Consider the following 21,018-nt stretch of genomic DNA (forward strand, 5'->3'; position numbering starts at 1 on the left):
TGCCCGTTACCAGTTAAAAATAATGTGCAAAGCCAGGCAGAGGAGCACCTTGTGGAATTTGGTAAAGGTGTAGAGTCCAAAGCAGACCACATTCCAATCTGCATATTGGTGCAGATAAGCTGAGTTGTCTTTAGATTTCAGAACCACTAAATTCTTAAGCATCACTACTCCCAGTTGTATTCCAGACAACCAGTTAATCTTCTGCTCTCCTTGTTTTTGTCCTTTTCAGAGCCCACTGAGCCACCATAATTGCTCACCGGGAAATGTATTTTTGCTTGTTGACATTTTCACCTTTGACGCTTGCTTGCTTGCTTACTCCACGTTTTCAGAGAGCATGTTGTGCTTCCTCATCTCCTTCAACAATTCCATTACTCCCTCCTTGCACTTGATCATTTCTTCTCATTGTTTTGACTTCAACTTCTGCTTTGCATACAGTGCATGGCTTTTATGCCTCTTTCTTTCACAGTGTTGACCAGTCATTCACTTTGAGCTTCCTTGTCTCCTTGTTCTCATCCCAGTTTCCCTTTGCTCATCACATGCTTTCATGCTCCTCAATTTAATTTCAATCCAGAGGCCCTGGGATTCCTGAATTGTCTCTCCCCCTTGCCCTTGTCTTCCATCTGCTCCCTCCCTGAGTACATTCCCAACCCTTCCTCAAATGCCTTCATTTTATTTATCAGTCATTTTCCACAAAGCAGCTCAACTCTCAAGTCATTTATCTTTCGCACATTCTTGTGGTTCCTCCCATCTTTCCTCTCTTTATCCTTCAAAATACCCCCCCCCCCGGCCCTTTACTGCTTTCAACACTTCTATTCTGCTTTCTTCTCTGGGCATCTTCCATGCACATGACTTCTGTACTTCTTCAGCCATGTATCTCCGTTTCCCTTCTGTGCTTTTCCACTGCCCTTCTGCCTTAACCCTGGCTTCCCTAGTCCCACATTGCTCCCTGATTTTTTCCGACTTATACTAGTCCCCTTGTTCATATTCAGATGCTCTTGTATCTCTTCTTTCTGCATTTCTTATTTGGTCCACCATCTCTTTACTGCTCTGTGATGCTGGCGATTGTGCTCCTTCAGTTTCATTGGTAGTGAACACACACAAACCCACACTTATCATTCCCTTTTGTCCATGTGTGCACCCCTCCATTTTCCTCTTCTTATGTCAGATCTTACACATTTCTGTTATTCCAGGGATACGTTTCTCTCCGAAATTAGCCTGTAGTGGTACTATTCCATATTTCCCTCACTCCTTTGACAGCTTTGAATAGCAGGCAATTCCCTCCCCTCCAAGTTCTTAATTTCTCTTCTTTTCCTGATTTCCTGGCTTCAGCTCAAAAGAAGCCCTGATCAAAATAACACACCACTTTCATTACACTGCAGGGTAGATTTAACAGTCATCCATATCAGCCCCCCCTTTTTGATTTGCAATAGGGGAGGCATTTATTGCACACTCCCACTGCATAAAGGGTTGTGTTGTTATGCATTGCACCACTCTGTAAATTATCCTTTGTCCATATTCCGGTGTAGGAGGCAGCCATTTCTTCCTGGAAAGCCACATTCCCAAAATATGTCTTCAGTGCCAGCACAAAATCGCTGATATTTTACATTTTGTACTGGGGACGCATGTCCGAGGAGAAAAAGCACGCCCCATCAAGTATGAAGGGCATACACATGCGAAGATTGGTATGTGCCTCTTAACAAAAATCAAACATGTCTTCAGTCCTTTCCAGCTCCTGTTAGAGAGTTGTTTTCTTTAAAAAGAGGACATCTAATCTAACATTCTGGAAACAATTGGGTTGTTTGTGCTGTTAAGGGCAGAATGCAGCTCACGCTTATGGTTTCTTTATAATTCACAGCTAAGGCCCTGCTGGATCAGACCAAAGGCTTAACATTCTGCCTGTGGGAAGTCTGCAAGCAGGACATGGGCACAACTCTCCCCTACTCGTGTTCCCAAGCACTGGTATTCTGAAGCATCCTTCCTACAGCACTAGTAGCTGTTAATAGTCTTAGATCTGTTTAATTCCCTTTTAAAGCTGTACCAGAACTCCCTCTGCCTGGTTGATAGCACCATGAGCACAAATACAAATTCACAATAAGGAGGGCCCCAAAGTTAGTGGCCATCATTACATTTTGTAGTAGTGAGTTCCATCGTTTGCGCAGTGTCTGGATGCCACCTCCAAAATTCTAGCTCTTCAGTTTGGAAGAGAAACCATTTCCACTATTGCTGTGATCCATGCTGCTATAGTCCAGAGATTCAAATTGGCCCTCCTGGTAGTTGCACCTTCTCCTTGTTATGTTCTGGCCTAGTTTTGTGCGAACATGGCAACCATGTGCCAGTCAACTAATGCAGTGTTTCTCAACCAGTGTGCCTCCAGATGTTTTGGGACTACAACTCCCATCATTCCTGACCACTGGTCTTGCTAGCTAGGGATGATGGGAGTTGTAGTCCCAAAACATCTGGAGGCACACTGGTTGAGAAACACTGAACTAATGCCTTCGCTTGCCAATAGGATTGTAAATATTCACTTTGGATTGGGGCATGTCTTGACCATTGTTTTGGCAAAGGGTTTCTGTGGGAGGCTGTTTCTCCAGTCTCTAGGTTGAAAAGGTTCTGTCTGGTCAATTTCTTCAATGTCCACAAGCTGGATTTTTTAAAAAAACAAAACAAAAACAACTCCAAGTTCTCAAACACTTGTAAATGGTCTCTGGGCGTTTTACACTGAATTGTTGTAGAAAATGAGAGTCTAAAATCTGTTGAAAGAGCCATTAAAAAAACTCTATTAAAAAAACCTGTCTCCATTTTGTCATTTTACTTCAGTAGTCATTATGTTGTTGCTTTCAACCTCAAGTCTGACAAGTTAATTGATAATTGTACTCATCTGGTATCATCGTAGTACCTTTAGGATTCTATCACTCATTCATGAAAGAAAGAGGCAGAATACCCAGGAAATATCACTACTGTTATATGGAGTCCCACACAGACATTAATTTTTTAGAGACATCCTCTCTGCTTCAAAAGGACTCACTTAGGTCTCTTCACCAGTGTTCTTTTATGGCGAACAAAGCTATAGAGAAAATACCAACATACTGTATAGGTAGGCACAGTACAGAGCCAAATTCACTAAGCCAATGAACAGGCAAATTTACCTGCAGCGCAGCTGTTTTAAAATTATATATCAATATTTATTAATTTGTTTTATATGTGGTACTTCAAGCATTTGGAACAGCAACCTATGCTTTTCTAAAAAGAAGTATGTGCTAAGAAATGTTGCAACAAATCTCACCATTTCTGGTTTACAAAATGCGTGCATGGAGTAGTAGGAGAAAATTATTTTTTTGCTTTAGCACTGCTCTCAGTCTACTAGCGAAGTAGGAAATAATGAGCTACTGCTGTGGCTGGGAGCAACTACATATAACAATCTTGCATCCTACCTCCCAGTTCTTTAAAAATGGTTGGACTCTGATCTTCTCCTTCCTCCAAGGAGTTCAGGGCGGCACAAATGGGGTTCATAGGCACTTTCTATTCTTTCCAGATAACAAAGGAGAAAAATAAAAGGTAAGCACACCTGTCGCATATAGTCACTTTGCTCCTGGCTCTCTGCATCTGTTGCAAGATGGGTGCAAAGAATGGACCCAACTGCTCTTTGTTTGCCAGCAAAAAGAACAGGGTGGTGGCGGCCAGACTGCTCTTGCTGGGCAAGGAGCTCCACAGTGTGGATGCAAACATGGAAAAGGCTCTGCTTCCAACATTCAGCGGTGCAACCTCGAAAGCTGGAATCCAAAGTCTCCTCAGTGAATGGTAAGGAATATGTGAGGGATGGCTCTTTAAGGCATGCAGGGGATTAGGAGAAATGTGGTATCCAAGGGCAACCACTTGCATATCAAAAAGATGACACTGATTTGAATATGTTAATTCATAAGTTAGATGTAAATTCGGAAATACTGTAATTTAAGTAGAGATACAATGCATCTCCATGGGCGGCACTCAAGTCTGCCATCCTGTTGCTAAATGCTGATGGGCAACTTTTAAGACCCCTCCCGCTCTCCCTTCCTGTGTTTCTTGTAAACCTCATGTGGACTGGACACCCCTGCAGACAGAGGACTGTCCTCTGTAAAGTTGAATAAGCTCACCACACTGTTCTTTGCAGCCTGCTCTGCTTAAAAGGTGAGCCAAAGAAATTGGCACCGGCTGCAGCTTATGGGCCAAGGGATGCCCCACACAGAGTGCCTTTCAATAATCCAAGCAGGATTGTTTTGCCATTGGACTACTTGTTATATCCCAGCCCTCTGGGTAAAACTTGTATAGGTCCTTAACCTCAGCATTGTGCTGGGAGGCGGAGTGGCCAAACACTAGATAGTTTATTTTAATTGGAACAATTTAGAAACTGGATCTGGGGAAGGAAGTTCCACAATTGCCCTGGGCTGCTGCTTCCAATATAGAATCATTAGTACAAGTAATGTACTGTATATTTACCCCCCAACCCAGAGTGAGATGCACATACTTTTATCTAATCTAAATCACTAATGCAGCAGTTGCAAAATGGAACAATCTGACTATAGATGAGGATTACTCCACAGGAAGAACTATGAATGGGTAGAATTGTTTATTTTTAATGAACAAAAGCTCTTCAGAGTAGCAAGACAATGGCTAAAATGCTGAACATGCTGAGAAGTGTCCAAACAAACCTACGAAGGGAACATCCCAGTAAGAAAGTTCCTGTTTAATGGGAGTTTTTCACATGACAGTAAACAATGACACAAGTTCTACAGAACTTATATGAAAATTCCTTTTTAAAAAGCAGCAGCAAACCCCGGTATGCATGATACATTTAAAGCTCATGCCTTTCTCCAAAAAATTCTGGCAACTGTAGTTTACCCCTCACAGCTACAGTTCCCAGGAGTCTTTGGGGGGGGGAAGTAGGGGGATTTAAATGTGCTTTAAATGTATGGTGTGTAATCTTAAATCCCCATACGGCACTGAAGATCCAGAAAAGCAAATTCAGTCCGCCCAAAAGGGTTTTCACTTGCCTCACAGCCTGGTATGGCTGGTGAATGAAGTTCGGTGGTGAGAGCATCCCTTTGAGAGGAATACCTAGATAAGCAATAGAAGGGAGTAGCTCCTGCCCTCTGACCTGCAGTATATTGTAAGAGTTGCTGGGTGGGTAATTTGGCAGTGGGAGTGGGACAGTATTTCCACCAGCCATTGTGAGGGGAAGCTGCTGGGAGGAAGGTTGTAGAGGCTTCAGCATCCCCATACAACTGGGCCAGACGCCGCAGATTATTGTTAGGAAAGCAGCAACACCTCCCTATCAATTTATTCAGGCGGCTGCATTAGCAGTGGGTGGGCGCAATTCTAAAAGCCACAACTCTACAGGGATTTTCAGCTCTCCCCCCCCCCCCTCATCCCCTTCGATTTCTCCTTCGCTCCTGTTTCCATAGAAGCCACCAAATCTGTTTCCATAGAAACAGAGGTGATTGTTTTGGATTCAGCCGCAATGAAAACAAATGTGGGGAACCAGACAGAGCTGAAAAGGCGATTGCGAGCAGGCAGTGGAGGAGAAAACAATCCAAAAGAGAGGTGGATGGTAGGCCAGCCTGAGAAAATGGATCTGGAGCTGGTCTGGGCAGCGGGAAGAAGAGCGAAGGGGTGCAGAATAATAAGGGGGCCTCTATACCCAAGAACTGCCTTGTTTGACCTGCTATATTTTGATAGGGGTTAGGTTAGGGTGGCCAGAATAATTGTGAGGTTTTAGCACAGCATGGTACAGGAGAGCAAGAATACGGGCCTGGGACATGCAGTTGGTGGAGGTTCATCGCTGCTCCACTAACCTCAGCCTTCCCTCCATCACCTCCCACCGGCCTGCTGCCCTATTTGCAAGCAGTTCAGGGGCTGGCACTGCCTGTCAGCTTCCTCCTCTCGGTGTTGCCCCTGGGTAACTCAGCAGGAAGTTACAAAACTAGAATTAGTTTGCTCTGCCTGTCATTGGCTCTCTGGCACCACCTGCTGTTGGTCCTCCTGCCTTCTACACTTCCAGTCTCCACCAGCACTAGTCACCGCTGCGTACAATTCTCTTTCGTTCTTTCTTTCTTTCTTTCTTTCTTTCTCCCCATCCCAACCTTTTTTCTTTTTCTTTCCCTGCAATCTGCAAGGGATAATAAAAATAAATAATAAATAATGTATGTTGTTTTGTGCACCAGCCCAAGCTGAGAAGATTTTTAGTTCTCTTTGTGAATGGGTCAGGAGACACTTTTGAGCCATAAACAGGGAGTGCAAAGTTTGTGTCAGTAGATCTGTTCCTTGGTCCAAGCCAGTAATCACAGAGAGTCCATTCCATGACTTATACTAGACTAGAGAGGACAGAGGAACATTCTAGAATGAAGATATGGGAGTCTGGCTGTAGCTCTGTGACCGGTTGTGTGTGTGTGTGTGTGTGTGTGTGTGTTATTTAAAAACTTTTTTAATGCTTTTCAGCTGAAAAGGCTCTCAAGAGTGGCTTATGTAAGAGCAAGGAAAATGAAATCCATGCCTGAAAGCTAACTATCTAAAAGCCACAACACAAAAGGAAAAGGGGGTTAAGAGGGAGAGGAAAACTCGGGTCATGTCCTACACAGCCACCTGAGTCAGAGTGCACAGGAACTTCTTCCTATTAGATTGCTAACTGGAACCAGACAAATGGAACACATCTCAGAAGCCTTGGAATAGCCTCACTCACTTCCAATCTATTGCCTGGCCAAGTTATTGATTATAACCTTCAAAGTCCTAACAGTTTTTATATCAAGGTATCCCAAGGACCATCATTTCCCACGCTAACTTGCCAAGATCCACATTACAGGACCCTGAGTGGATCCTTGTAGCTGCAGGGAATTATCTGGGACAGGGGCTTTTCTACTGTAATTCCCCACCTTTGGAACTCATTCCTCAGGAGAGCTCACTCATCTTTGCATCTGTTACTTTTTCAGTGGCAGGTTATTCATGAAGGCTTTTTAGGATGTGAGTTTGTTTCAAAGCCCTTCAGAATTTTGCAGTGGTATAATAATCTCAACGAAGATTTATTCAGTATCAAAAACAATCACATAAACTAATCTTTCTGTGTGATATTACAAAGAATCTTAGATGCTTATGTGCGGCAGTTGCTTGGTGTGGCAAAATACTAACTCTTACCCTGTTTGTATATCTAAACCAAATACTGTATAGATGTCCAGATAAACTTTGGGTTTAAATCTCAGAACAGCTACTGTTTTCTGCCCAACTGTGACCTTATGGGAGCTTTTTTTTTTCTAGGAAGCACTGATAAAGAATAAAGCTTGAAATGTGACCTTGACATAACCTAAAGGCCAAAATATAAAATAAAATTACATACTTGAAAGGGTGAGCATTTCTGCACATATGACATTGAAGCAACTGGCAGAAGACGTGGCTGTTTTTTTTTTTTTTTTTGGTTTGTTTGGTTTTTTGGATGTTGTTGCTCATGGCAAACAGATCGTTTGAATTGTTTGCCACAAGCAAAAGCTGCAATTTTGCATTTGACCCCAAACCTGTGTGTCTATTTAGGGACAGCAAGATTCTGCTTGCGGCAAATACGTCTGTTCACTGTGAACTGTATAACTAAGATATAAACCGTTGCCACACAGGGAAGCCCTAAGATCAGTTCAAGTTTGGGGAACCTTTCCCAGCCCAAGAAGCATTCGCTTCTCGGTCACATGCCAAAGAAGGGCCAGATTCAAAACTGAGCAGGGCCAGATGCAAAAATGGGAGGAGCAACAAATGTAAATTTTTGCCTTTGTTCTGTAGGCTATGTTCTACACACACACCCCTCCCTGTCCTCCATCCAAGCTAGCAAGAGGGATGGTCAGAGTTTAAATACACATTTAAAGGCACAAACACCCTTGGGAGGTGTGAAGGACCATTCCTGGGGGAAGTGGGTGGGCCTGGGGAGGGCCTAGGAGCACACTAGGCCCCTGAGCCTGAGGTTCCCCACTCCTGCACTAGACCGAAGGAGGCTGCTGCTGCCCCACACAACCTTGTATATCAGCAAGCGGCAGCACTGTCCCAATGAATAGCACTTTATGGTTGCACTTTACTAAATCACCAGCTTATAGCTTGAAAGTTCCCCTGAGTCACTGGAGGAAATGGATATGTATTTCTTTTGTGTCAATCGTGAGGATTGGCCAGGAATAAAGCAAGCACAATCACAAAGCTGTCCAGTGAAAATGCTAATTACATGCTTGCTGCCTGTTCTTAAAATCCCATCTGAGAGGATGTATGTGAAGCAAATTTCTAATTCTGCACTGCCCCCTGGTGTTCAGCCAGCATAAGCAATCTTCCTTCCAACAGGTAATAATAATAATAATAATAATAATAATAATAATAATAATAATAATAATAATTTTATTATTTATATATACCCAGGCCCATCCTAGCCATAGAGGCTAGTGGCGCGGAGAACCACGGTGCCGGGCGCTGGAAGGGCGCCAAGTGAGCGCAGGGTTCCGGCGATCTGGCCAGGACTGCGCTCCTTCTCCGAGGACTCCGCGCTGCGCCTCCTTCTCGTTTCCCCAGCACTGGGTTCCACTCAGTGGAGCTTCACCACCAGTGCGCGCACAGCGCCCAAGCAGCTCTTGCTGGTCCCGCGGTGCGCGCGCTGGTGGCGAAGCTTGACTGAGCGGAACCCAGTGCTGGGGAAACGAGAAGGAGGCGCAGTGCGGAGTCCTCAGAGGTGGCCTCCCGCTGCTGCCGCGGTCCGCTTGGCACTCCCGGGCCCTTGGAGAGGCTCTGGAGGGGGGGGCGCTGGAGGGACCTAGTGCCAGGGTGCTGGATGGGCTTAAGACAGCCCTGTTTATACCCCACCCATCTTTCTTAGTTGCCCCAGCCACTCTGCCCTAGGCTCTGCAGAGTGCACAGCAATTAGGGTTTGTCAAGGAAGTGGCTTTCTGTGCTCTGTGGCTGAGTGTAAAATCGTTGCAAGGCACAAGTTAGCTGTGTAAAGTACCGAGCCCAACAGTGAACACAGCCTGACTAACATTGTGACACAAAATTAATGTCAGTACAAGAAGCTTACTATCCACACCAAGTGATGGCATGGATAATCCCTGAGTTACTATAATGGAAAATTTCTTATGGTCTCTTTGGGCCAAACCAAAATTCTTCTCAGGTGCAAACTATCCTAGCAAAAGCTGGATTATTTCTTCATTCATTAAAAGCATTTATAAACTGCTTAATATTTTTTTAAAAAAAATCTCTAAGTGGTGTGCAACATAAAACAGAAGCATGAAAGCATATAAAAACAAATGAAATCAGGAATCCAGAGAATTAAAACAAATAAAAACAGGATCAGGTTGTATTTATTTTTAAGCCTTTATAAATATTAATGGTACTTCATAACACAATAGTATCTTTATTGATTTATAAAGGTATTTATATACTTTCCTCTCATAAATTTGTGAAGCAATATAAAAACTCTAAAAGAAAGAAAGAAAGAAAACCAGTACAGAACAATCATTAAAATGATTGCCTACCCAAGAAAATTGTAAACAGCCGCAAAGGCCAGTTGACATTAAAAAGTTTTCAAGAGATGCCTGCAAGTCAGAAGTGAGGATGCCTGTCAAACCTCTGCCAGAAGAATGTTCCTTAGTGTTCTGGCTGAGGTCAGCTGGGTCTCTGTAACAGGCAGAGCAACTAACAGATCTCCTCTGGGTGATCTCTGTGACCAGGCTGGGATATAAGGGCTGCATAAGGCATCCTGGATCCAAGTTGTTAAACACTTTGTATATATTTTAAGAGTGTCCTCGAATTGTCAGCATTTTGCAGGAGTGATTCACGCACATAGCAGGAAATTTAGGTTTTTGCAATTAAAAGTGGATTAAAGTGGATCTGTCACACTAGTACAACAAAATAAAAATAAAAATCCTTCCAGCAGCACCTTAAAGACCAACTAAGTTTTTATGTTGGCATGAGCTTTCGTGTGCATGCACACTTCTTCAGATACTAGTACAACCAATATTCTTTTTGGTTTTTTTTTAAAGATGGCCTTCTGGTTAAAAAAGTGATTGGAAATGTATTGAAAAAAGTGTGGGATGAATGAATGATTAAACATCCTACAGGCAAATCAGGATAGATGCGGGATAAATGAATGCTCATTGTTTGCTGGTTTCAGAAACACCAATCAGATAAGAATAGCATAAGAGAGGCTCAAAGGCGATTTAAGCATCAGGTTGAAGAGCTTGCATTTAAGCAAATTTGTCAAATACGTTGCCTTCCTGCAGAATCTGTATTTCTCCAACAGAGGGCAGTAAACCCCCACTTGACAAGTTGACCATGCCATTCCTATACAAACCGCACATCTACAGAAAGTGTGTCTGGTCAAAAAGCTACATTCTGGTAGCTGATTACTTCAGAACAGAAACAAGCAATAGAGTTAGGTGATGATGCTGTGTTCAGTCCAGATGCTTAAGACTGACAGATTTACAGCAAAGCCAACAAAAGCTTTCTTCAGAAGTATCAGTCGTGAAGATGAAATGTGTGAAGGAGCCGTGCTACCGTAACTAGCCCCACTTATTTCTTTGTGAGGAATGGTTGAGGGAGTTGGGTACATCTAGCCTGGAGGAGAGAAGACAAGAGAGGTGATGGGATAGCCATCTTCAAATAGGTTAAGGGCTGCCATATGGAAGGTGGACTCTCCTTCATTTGAGGTTTTCAAACAGAAGTTGGATGGCCACCCGTCAGGGATTCTAGATGACCATTGGGGTGGGATACCTTCCTACTCTACAATTATATGATTCTATTATGTCTATGGTTATGTCTTGGGAAAGATTGAGGGCCCAAGGAGAAGGGGACGACAGAGGACGAGATGGTTGGACAGTGTTCTCTAAGCTACGAACATGAGTTTGACCAAACTGCGGGAGGCAGTGGAAGACAGGAGTGCTTGGCGTGCTATGGTCCATGGGGTCACGAAGAGTCGGACACGACTAAACAACAACAACAACAATTCTGTCTATGGTTACCAGGTCAGGAGCATCCCAGACCCTGGGATTTCAGGGCCCAAAGCTGCATGCAGTCCACTTAATAAATAAATCAAAATTTAAAGGCACCCTTCCCAGTGGGGAATTTAAGCCCTCTCTTGGCAGTGGCCAGGCATTCTGGAGACTTCAGGTCTGGGGGAGTCTGACAGCCCTACTGATGGTGCTCAGGCTTGCCCTGCTGACTGGAATCTATGTGCACATATCTGCAATACAGATGCGTTTGCACAGACCTTGGGCCCTTCCCACACCCCCTTGTTCCTATCTGCCATTGTCTCCCCAAAGCCACTTTCTCCCACCTGAGTTTTGGAGTCCAGAAACAAAGATCCAAAACTAATGGAAGAACAGAATCACTTAGGGGAAAGAGTTAAGTATTCCCTCACCATCCTCTTCAGCTCTGCATTAGGATGTTTCCATTGACAAAAATAGTCCTGCAAAAAGAACAACGATATGAAACCCCTGCCTGCAATCCTGCTGAAAGTTTTATCCTCTACACACACAAAACAACGGTCAGCCAAATGAAAGGTTAAAATCAAGAAACCAGCATTATTTATCATTCATTAGGACACCTAAGCAAAAAAATAAAGTAAGTGAGGCTCTCCTTGGTCAAGCTACTTGGGGGCCACATCCTCCCCAGCCGTAACATCCTCCTCCCTCAGCAGTTTGGCCAAAGAGAGTTCATGCACCCACTCAGGAAGTTGACAGGAAGGAGTAATTGGAAAGGCAAGTCAGGTTGATAGACACTGTTTCTTTGTGTTTCCATCTATTGCCGTTGTTTCGAAATCTTTTGTGCACCATGTTCATGCCATTGGGATGGATGTGTGGAAGGAATACATTAATTACATTGGACAGCAGTTCAGTTAAGAAAGAAGGCTGTATTTATGCCATTGGTATGCAGCAAGGATAGCCAATGTGGTGTCCGCCAGATGTTGTAGAATTTCCACCTGCCCCAGCTGGCTTCAGGGATTATCAATGTTGTTGCCCTCCAGAAGCTGTTTGGTGTGATGTTTCCTCTAGTACAGTCGTACCTCATGTTACGGACGCTTCAGGTTACATGTTTTCGGGTTGCAGACCACAGGAAACCCGGAAGTACTGGAACGGGTTACTTCCGGGTTTCACCGCTCGCGCCTGCGCAGAAGCGTCAAATTGCGCCTGCACCAATGCGGCGCTTCAGGATGCAAACACTGCGGATCGCGGGCGTGCCTCCGTCACAGATTATGTCTGCAACTCGAGGTTCCACTGTATCCACAGGAAACAAGAACCCACCAACCCTGCTCAGCTTTACTGTGCATTGCTATACTGATATGATATAGATAAGCCTTTCTCAACCTTGGGTCCCCAGATGTTGTTAGACTACAGCTCCCATCATCCCAGCCTAGCAGGACCAGTGGTCAGGGATGATGGGAGTTGTAGTCCAATAACATCTGGGGACCCAAGGTTGAGAAAGGCTGATCTAGATGCTCCCACTCACAAGAAGGCTCCCAAGAAGCCCCCTCGATTTTTCTTACATGCTTCCACACATACAAGAAGTACAAGAGTGGAAACTTACCAGGAGAGACAATGGAGACACAAGTCTATTTCACTTAACTAACCTTGACAGTGTCCTTTCATTTTCACTGTCCAAGCAGTAAATTGATACCATCTCATAGAGGCTCAGCTTGGCCTTCCAATAGTTCCCAACTGTGGAGTCATGTCAAGCATTTGCCGATGTCAGTCTGAATTCCTTCCAGTTCCCTTGATCTTTTATTCCTCAACTCACTCAAACTTGTGCTGCACTTTTCTTCTGGTCTCCTATTCAAAGGAATAACATCTCTGCATCTAATTCTTTAGTTTGTATAAGTCCTCAGGTGCATCACACAGGCTATTTCAGTCCTGGGGAAGCTTTGTTTTCTTTTGCTTCTATTAAGATCTCAAAGGCCACTAAAAGGTGCCTTATGTGAATGCAGCTGCTGGCGTCTGCCAGCCACATTAAGTGACAAGGTCCAGTCCTGAGCAATGCTCTCAGCCATTTCAGTCTATACTGAGCAGAAGGATGTGATCAGCCCTAAACCACTGTTGACAGCAAGGTGCAGAGTGCAGGCATCTACAGCAAAGTTCTGCAGCACAGTTCTGGAAGCTGCAATGCTTCTGAATACCAGTTGGAGGAAACCACAGGCGGGCAGAGTGCTCTTGTGCTCCACTCCTGCTTGCTGTTTTGCCATAGGCATCTGGTTGGCCTCTGCGAGAACAGGATGCTAGACTAGGTGGACAATTGACCTGATCCAGCAGTCTATTCTTATGTCCAGACCTTTCTGAGCTGGGGAGGCAGGGGCAGAGAAAGAGAAACTGCAAAGGCTGCAAGTAACTTTTGCCAGTTCAAGAACATCAAGGTTCACATGAGGCTGCCAGCATAACATCCTTAGCAAAGCCAAGTCTTTTCTTTTTAAAGTGTTCTGCGTTTATTACCTTTGGCTGTGCAAAAACCATACATTTAAAATGCATTTCCGCACTCAGTGAATCCTATAGTTCATCCCCCATATTGTATCGTCACTACAAGGAAGGCTAAGCAGAGGAACATTGATTTGTCTAGGGTCACCTAAACATTTTCTGAGTTGGGATTTGAATGTGACTCTCCCAAATCTAAATCCAACCCATAAAAACTTGTTTCACACCCCAGAAAACAAGAATCAAGAGATTGGGTACTGCAGTAAAGGGAATCCCATCAAGTATATAAGACTTCCACAGTCTGCAAATGTGACATGAAGGCTGGGAATCCCTTGCAGATGATGACAGTTGCCTGGAGACAGAGGCCAGCAGGTTGTGTAGCCATAGTAGTGACCAGAGGAGGAATGACTTTTGGGAGAAAAATGCCATGGTGCATCAGCAGCAACACAACTGGACACCTTCATCTGCCCCAGCTGCAACAAAACATGTCTCTCCTGTATCGGTCTCTACAGCCACAACAAGTGCTTTAACCTTCTGACAGTCTGACTCCACCCTCAAAAGTGCACCCCTCCAGTCTCCTAAGACAGATGGACGCCAACAACAAGACCTCAATAACTCTGTTCCTGTCAGGCGTCAGCGAATCCGATCCCTCCACGGTAGGCTGCCAGGAATACCATAGATAAGACAGGGAAAGCTCTTACCAATGTCTTTTATTCAATATTCATACAGAGAGGCTTAGAAATGCAGCCTCTTGGAATAATGGTGTTGCTCCAAGTTAATTTCCACCCCCCTTCTCTCCACTTCCTCAATCATCAACAGCACCACCCACCTTATGGTGGCCACTTAGGGTCATTTGTCTCCAAGCCTTTCGCTCTCCTACTTTCAATGCCCACCGGGTTCTGGAAGAAGAGGGGTATGGAATGCTTTCAGCCAGCTGCTCCGGCTCTGCCTTCTCCTCCTCTCCCATTATTTCCCAACTTTGCCCTTCATCTGCCTCTGAGCTATGACCTCCTGCAAACCACCCACCTTGCACCCCTCCTGGGCAACGGCCGCCCGCCCACGACTCCCAAACCTACCCTGATCTATCAAAACAAAGGGGGGAGGGGGCAGGAGATAAGGGAAGACTCGGGAGTCATGGGTGGGCGGTGTGCCATTGCCCAGTTTTTTAAAAACTTTGCGCATTTATGTTTCACTGGGTGCGAAAGAAGGGCTTTGCACCTTTATACAATATGCCTGCGTGCTTGGGCCCAGGGTCTTTTGCTTCACCATCCCCACTATTGACTCACTGTTGCTACTCAACTTTAAAAAAGGGGGGGTCCCCCGGATTCATTGAAAAAAATCTGGTAACCATATGCTAGACAAGTCTACTTCACTGTAATATCACTGAAGCATAGGAAATACTTTAATGCAACAGTCTTGCGAAGTGTTGCTAACTTAAGTAGTTATTATGTAATTTTGCTCATTCCTTGAGAACTTTCTTCTAAGAAGCTCCAAGTACATTTCTTTCTAGTCCTCATAGACCAATAAAGCTTGGCTTTCAAAACCCAGAAGCATTCCAAAACTCTTGCAAAGAGCCTGTATGAGAGTTAGGAATACAAAAAGGGTGGACAAATATGATAAGAACTCCTCCAGCATTTAAACGCCCTCATCACGAGCACTATTTGCTCTTAATAAATGCTCAGGTTGTACCAAAGAAACCCAAATGTGCTTGCTACATAAATTTCCGTGTTCAGAAGTCATTTCAGAGACAAGCCGCAACAATGTCTAACTCCAAAATAATGTCTTTAGGAAATGTGTGATAAACAATTCCTATGACAGCAGACTGCAGAAATAAATGTACGTACAATTTTCAGGAAGTCAAATCTGCATGCCAGATCTGTGAGCTGCGGAATACACATTGCCATGGTTACAGACCATCTCATTTAGGGCACTGTCAATATAGTGCTTCCCCACACTCGGTGAATGTGTGAGCAAGGTTATGAGGAGAACCCATGACTAGGGCTGTGTAAAGGTAAAGGGACCCCTGACCATTAGGTCCAGTCATGACCGACTCTGGGGTTGCGGCGCTCATCTTGCGTTATTGGCCGAGGGAGCCGGCGTACAGCTTCCAGGTCATGTGGCCAGCATGACAAAGCCGCTTCTGGTGAACCAGAGCAGCACACGGAAACGCCATTTACCTTCCTGCTGTCTTGCACTTGTCTACTTGCACTTTGAGGTGCTTTCAAACTGCTAGGTTGGCTGGAGCAGGGACCAAGCAACAGGAGCTCATCCCATCGTTGGGATTCGAACCTCCGACCTTCTGATCGGCAAGCCCTAGGCCAGGGGTGTCAAACTCAAATTCATCGGGGGCCGCATCAGCAGTTTGGTCACCCTCAAAGGGCCGGTTGTGTCTGTAGGACTACCGGTATGTGTCCACTCTTTATTATCATAAATTATTGTTACTGCATTCAATTATTACTGTTTTTTTGTAATAATGTAAGCTCATTCCCGCCCCCACGCGGATCACATTCCTGCGTCGTGGCGCGTGTGTGGGAGGGGATGTAAACGAGGGAAATTTGAACAAAAGGTGGGGATCGACGGCTTCCGAGGGGGGGGGGGGCTCAACTAAACCTTCGGCAGGAAGGAGAAAGCCACTGCTGGGATTAAAAACCTGCAGATGGAAAGAGGGCTTCCCTCTCCCGCCCTGCGCACACCCAAACCCCGCTAGGCAGGATGCCACACGCTGCAACCCACCCCATGCTTTGGAGAGGGGCAGGAACATGCGGTGCAGCGCCAACTCCCTGCTTTGCTTTTGCATCCTCCCTCCTCAGCGCCAGAGTCCCTTCCCCTCGCGCTGAGGGAGGGCAGCGGATTTCCCGAGGAGGAAGGCGGTGGCAGCCCCAGCGGACGTGCATCTTCGCCTCAGAGCTGCTCTTCCCCCCACCCGCGCTGTTGTCGTCTTCGCTGCCGCCTCTCCCTACCGGGACTGCAGGCAGAGGAGGCTTGAAAACCTCCCCCCCAAAAAAATTCCCCTCCCACCTACTCAAACCGCGAGGCGACTCCATCTGGAGCCCTACATCACGAGGGGCTGAGAGGAGGCGGCGGCAGAGCGGGAAGAGCAGGAACCCGTGCTGTCGCCGTCGCCTCCCTCCCGGCCGCCCCCCCAGGGAGCAGCGCATCCGGAACTGAGAAGCCAAAGGGCGGCTCGGGGGTGGGGGGCAGAGCAAAAGCCAGGCACCCTCCCGAGTGTCTATGAGGAGAAAACGGGGGAAGAGGGAAGAGAAACCCGGCTCCATCAAGAGAGCGGCTGTTGCGCTTCGCCTACTTCCCCCTCAGGCTCACTCCGCATCCCTTTCGCCCGCTCGCTCGCCCACCTCCCAGATACAGCTGAGGAGAGGAAGGGAAGCGGCGGGCGGCAGCTCCCCAGTGCCGCCTCACTCGCTCTCGGAGACAACAGCAAAGCCCGCCAAAAAAAATCCAGCGCTGCTCCGTCCCGGCACCAACTTTGCCGGCGGCGCCTGTAGGGCTTTCCTACCTCCTCGGCGGGCTTCCTCCTCCTCCTCCTGCATCTCACTTCCCCATCTGGCCGCTGTGCCACCGCCTCCCTCAGCCTCATTCGAAATTGAAATTCCCTGGCCAAGGCCGTCAGCGCGGCTCCAGCGCCCCGGCCTCCGCCTGCAGCCCCGCCCCCGGTTTTGACCCTCGGCCAATCGCAGGCTCCAGAACTACTGTCAGCGGTTAATGTCGGCTGCGGCTACGCGGGCCACATGACGAGGTCTGGCGGGCCGGATTAGGCCCCCGGGCCTTGTGTTTGACACCCATGCCCTAGGCTCTGTGGTTTAACCCACAGCACCACCTGTGTCCCTAGGGCTGTGTACACACACCTTTTAAAACACATTCAAAGCTCATTCTTTACCTCAAAGAATTCTGGGCACTGTAGTTAGGGTTGCTGGCAATTGTAAATCTGCAAGAGGTGAACTACAGTGCTCAGAATTATTTGAGGTAAAGAATGAGCTTCAAATGTGCTTTAAAGGTATAGCACTGTGTACAAATCCTATGTCAAGTCGACTTGGCTGAATCTTTACCTAGACTGGCAAATTGTACAGGGCTGTTGCTTGAATGTTGAGCGAACATGCAGCTAATTTGGGCTGAGGTGATGAGTGGGAGAGTCTGGCTGAAATGTTTGTGATGGAAATCTCCCTATCTCATACTCTCAACATCCACTACCAAATTTTATTATTGGCATGTGCTTACACACTGCACAAAGTTAGAAAGGAATTTGAATATACAGGATCAAAGCAAGGAAGCATTTTAAAATTGTTGTTGTGCTTGTAAGTTGTTTTAGGTCACTTTTATGAAGAAAGCGACTAATGGATATAAATCATAATATCACACTGCTTGAGCTTGGAAGACCTCCTCTGTTTCTCCCAACACTCTTGGGTGTTAAGATTAGCACAATGAGTTTCCTTGAGAGTTCCGTCACCCTCTGAAGTGTGGGGAATGGTGTCCAAAGAGAGGGCTTTCTCTGTCTCAGCCCCTAAATTGTCGAATTCCCCCCCTATAAACATGTAGAGGACATAGCTTTTCACCCTGACCTTTGGCACTTGAAATAAACATATTTTGGGACTTACCTTATTCTTCTGATTGTTCTTTTAACTAATTTTAATACTTGTATTTGTTGTAACCTGCCCTGGGACCCAGAGCCGTCTTTCCCATTGGTGTTAGTGGTTCGTTGAGCCAGGGCGCCGGCCTCTCGGGACACCCTAGCGAGTGGGGGAGCTGCGCGGCTTTTCCAACAGCCTCCCCTTTCCCTGCACGCCCGCCAGCTGTGCCCTGCCAAATATATGGCTGGCAGGTGTGCAGCTTCCTTCCCAAGCCTCTGCATCTGCTAAAGACGGCCCTGCTCCCGGTCTTTGTCCTCCTCCTGCTTCCTGGCGAAAGGCGGTGCGCAGCCTTCCTGGGCTGCCTTCTCAGGCGCCCCGACGCTGGAGAGCATGTCCTCCAACACGTTTTCCTGCTTGATTGCCGCCATCACGTCGAGGATTGGGGCAGGCAGAGGACATTTTCCACTGCTCTCTCCCTTGTTTTGGAGTTGCCAGGGGGGAGGTGCCGGAGGGATCTTTGCACCACGGCGTCAGAAATGCTTAAGACGGCCCTGCTGGGACCTTATGATGAAGGGTAAGAAATCCAGTAGATGATTATGTGAATCCTCTACCATTGCATGCTGAGGTCTAATTGCTCCAGCAGGTGGCAGATGCTCTACAGTGTGTTGATAGGTCAAAGTTTATCAGGGAATCTGACTTTGCCCATCCTGGTGGCCTGTTGGGAAGATGTCTGTTGAGAGCTGAAGCAACTGTCTTTGTCTTAGGATAGGATCAAAGAGTCTATGTGGTCATTGGATTTGCTAAACACACAGGAGGAGCTGAAGGAAAACAATGGCGTTACTCTCCCTGTTTCAAATATAGAGAGCAATTAGCAGGTCAGTCAAAGAGTCAGCGACTTGCTGGGGTATTTCTAGTTGTGGCCCAGTTCCTGGCAGATGATGGAGAGTAGATGGTGCAACTACCCTGCCTAAAAAAAATTAAAATAAATCATGGCAGGGTCCTCTCTCTTTTGGCATATGTTGATTTGTAAAGTGCACAGTGAATTAATTAATCAGGATTGGTGCTTTGGGAAACTGCATCATCACAATTGACAGGCAAAGGAAGGAGTTAACAGGAAGGGGTGACCCAGTGACTTGTATATTCTGCAATTCTCACAAATGATATGCAAAGAATTATGAAGACAATTCATGATCCATGCTATTGTAGCTTACAGCTGTAATAAACAGTGCACAGCCATCAGCAGCAGCAGCAGCAACAACAAAAGAGCTAAAAACATCAGACCAGACAGAAATCTCTTTTCTAGATTAAATTGTCTTAACTCCTGGAAGAAAAATATGAAACAAACAAGAAAAAAAACATGTAAGTGTAATCCCAGGACAAGTTATTTCCCTGTTAATAATTTGCGGCCAGCTTATTACAAAATGAAGTGTGATATTAGGCAAGGCTTATTTTAGCCAATGTGTTTGGCTGAACATAGTAAGGTTATCTCCAGGCAAAGGCTTCTCATCTGCTAAAAAGAGAATGGCACTCCAAGCCTAAATATATTTACTTTGGAAGAGGACCCATTTATTTAAGTGGAATGTGCTACCACATAATGGTTTTAGGTTTATGGTGTAAAGGTACAATGTTATGCTGCAGTTAATGTGGGTTGACCTGCCTTAGGGAAGTGGCGTAAGTGCTACTCTGCTGGTAGAGACAGAGTTGTCAGTAGAATAACACTGCTGGCAGAAGGCAGCCCTGTATAGGGAAACTTTTTAAGGTTTAATGCTTTACTACGTTTTTATATAGGCTAGAAGCCGCCCAGAGTGGCTGGGGCAATCCAGTCAGATGGGCAGGGTACAAATTAACAACAACAACAACAACAACAACAACAACACGGCAATGGGACTCTTGTGGTATTCCAGCAGCAACAACAAAAAACCCTCTTGTTGGCATATATATTCTGCTGGGGAAGTAATGGCAACAGAGCAAGCATAACCCAGGTGGGGATGTGAGTGCGTCATGGGCATAATGTAGTTATGTCACATCCTTCATTGCAACAACACATTCACACTGACTGCACAACTTTGCGCCACAAGGGCTGGTGTAGTAATTTCCTTCCCATGGAAATTAGTGGGAGGGGATTTTATTTTTTTAATTGTGCCCAATTCCTTCCTTGACAACAGAGTTTAGAATGCGATGTCACTCAGCACCTCAAGCAGGGACCCGTGTGCACTATACATTTAAAAGAATACCATGCCACTGTAAACAGCCAAGGAGGACCAAATGAGCAGGCAGTAGCTGCGGCCTGAGGCTGAAGCGGACCTTCCAGCAGCAGCGGCTCCAGGCCTGGGCGGAGCTTGGCTCGGCTCCCTCCCTTTCCCGCCGGCGCCTCCCAGGTTCCTCCTCCTCCTGAGGCTGGAGGAGGCGGTGCCACAGCGGTGTTTCCTAGCCGAAGCGCCCGCCGTCTGCTCACTCGCTGTCCGCCCGCAGCTTCAGCTCCGTCTCGCTGTGTCTCTCGGCTGGAGCCCGACGAGATGGTGTTGCCCGACGAGAAGTGCGCCGCCGCCGGCGGGGTGTACCGGGCGCCCCCGGATCTGGCTCGGGAGGCGCATGTGCCTTCCTTGGAAAAGTACCGGGAGCTTTACAGCCGCTCGGTGGAGGAGCCGCAGGGTGAGTGAAGAGGAGTCAGGCCCCAGCGCGGCGCGAGGTTCCCGGGCAAGCTTCAAATGCAGCCTCCAGGCCCGTTGCCGCTCGCCGGCCGCCGTGCCAAGGGCGGGGAGGGGGGAGGAGGAGGCTTGGCAGGACATGCCCTGTGCGCGGGGGAAAGCGGCCGCCGTGTGCGAAGTTTCCCAAGGGCGACTTGCACTTGGTCCGGGTCCACATCTTCTCCTTCCTTCCTCGTGGGCTTGCATGGCTCTCTCTCCTCCACGCCCTTTCCGACTCGGCGCCAGTTCCTTGTTGATCTGCGCCGCTGGTCGGCCTGCAGCTTTTAGAGGAGCCCCTCGGGGCCTTGT

At 46.6% G+C, this 21,018-nt stretch overlaps 1 protein-coding gene across 2 annotated transcripts in view; it reads left to right on the forward strand.

The window, feature by feature from the left end:
• The first annotated feature begins 20,420 nt into the window (after window positions 1–20,420).
• Window positions 20,421–21,018, forward strand: part of ACSS2 (acyl-CoA synthetase short chain family member 2) — a 53,427-nt gene continuing 52,829 nt past the window's right edge. For both annotated transcript variants that reach the window (XM_035121371.3, XM_035121372.3), the window contains exon 1: window positions 20,421–20,674. In XM_035121371.3, coding sequence (XP_034977262.3) covers window positions 20,539–20,674 — 136 coding nt within the window. In that variant the 5' untranslated portion in view covers window positions 20,421–20,538. The remainder of the gene's footprint in view (window positions 20,675–21,018) is intronic.

The sequence above is a fragment of the Zootoca vivipara genome, chromosome 7, assembly GCF_965207765.1.
Source record: "Zootoca vivipara chromosome 7, rZooViv2.hap1.1, whole genome shotgun sequence".
NCBI lineage: Eukaryota > Metazoa > Chordata > Lepidosauria > Squamata > Lacertidae > Zootoca > Zootoca vivipara.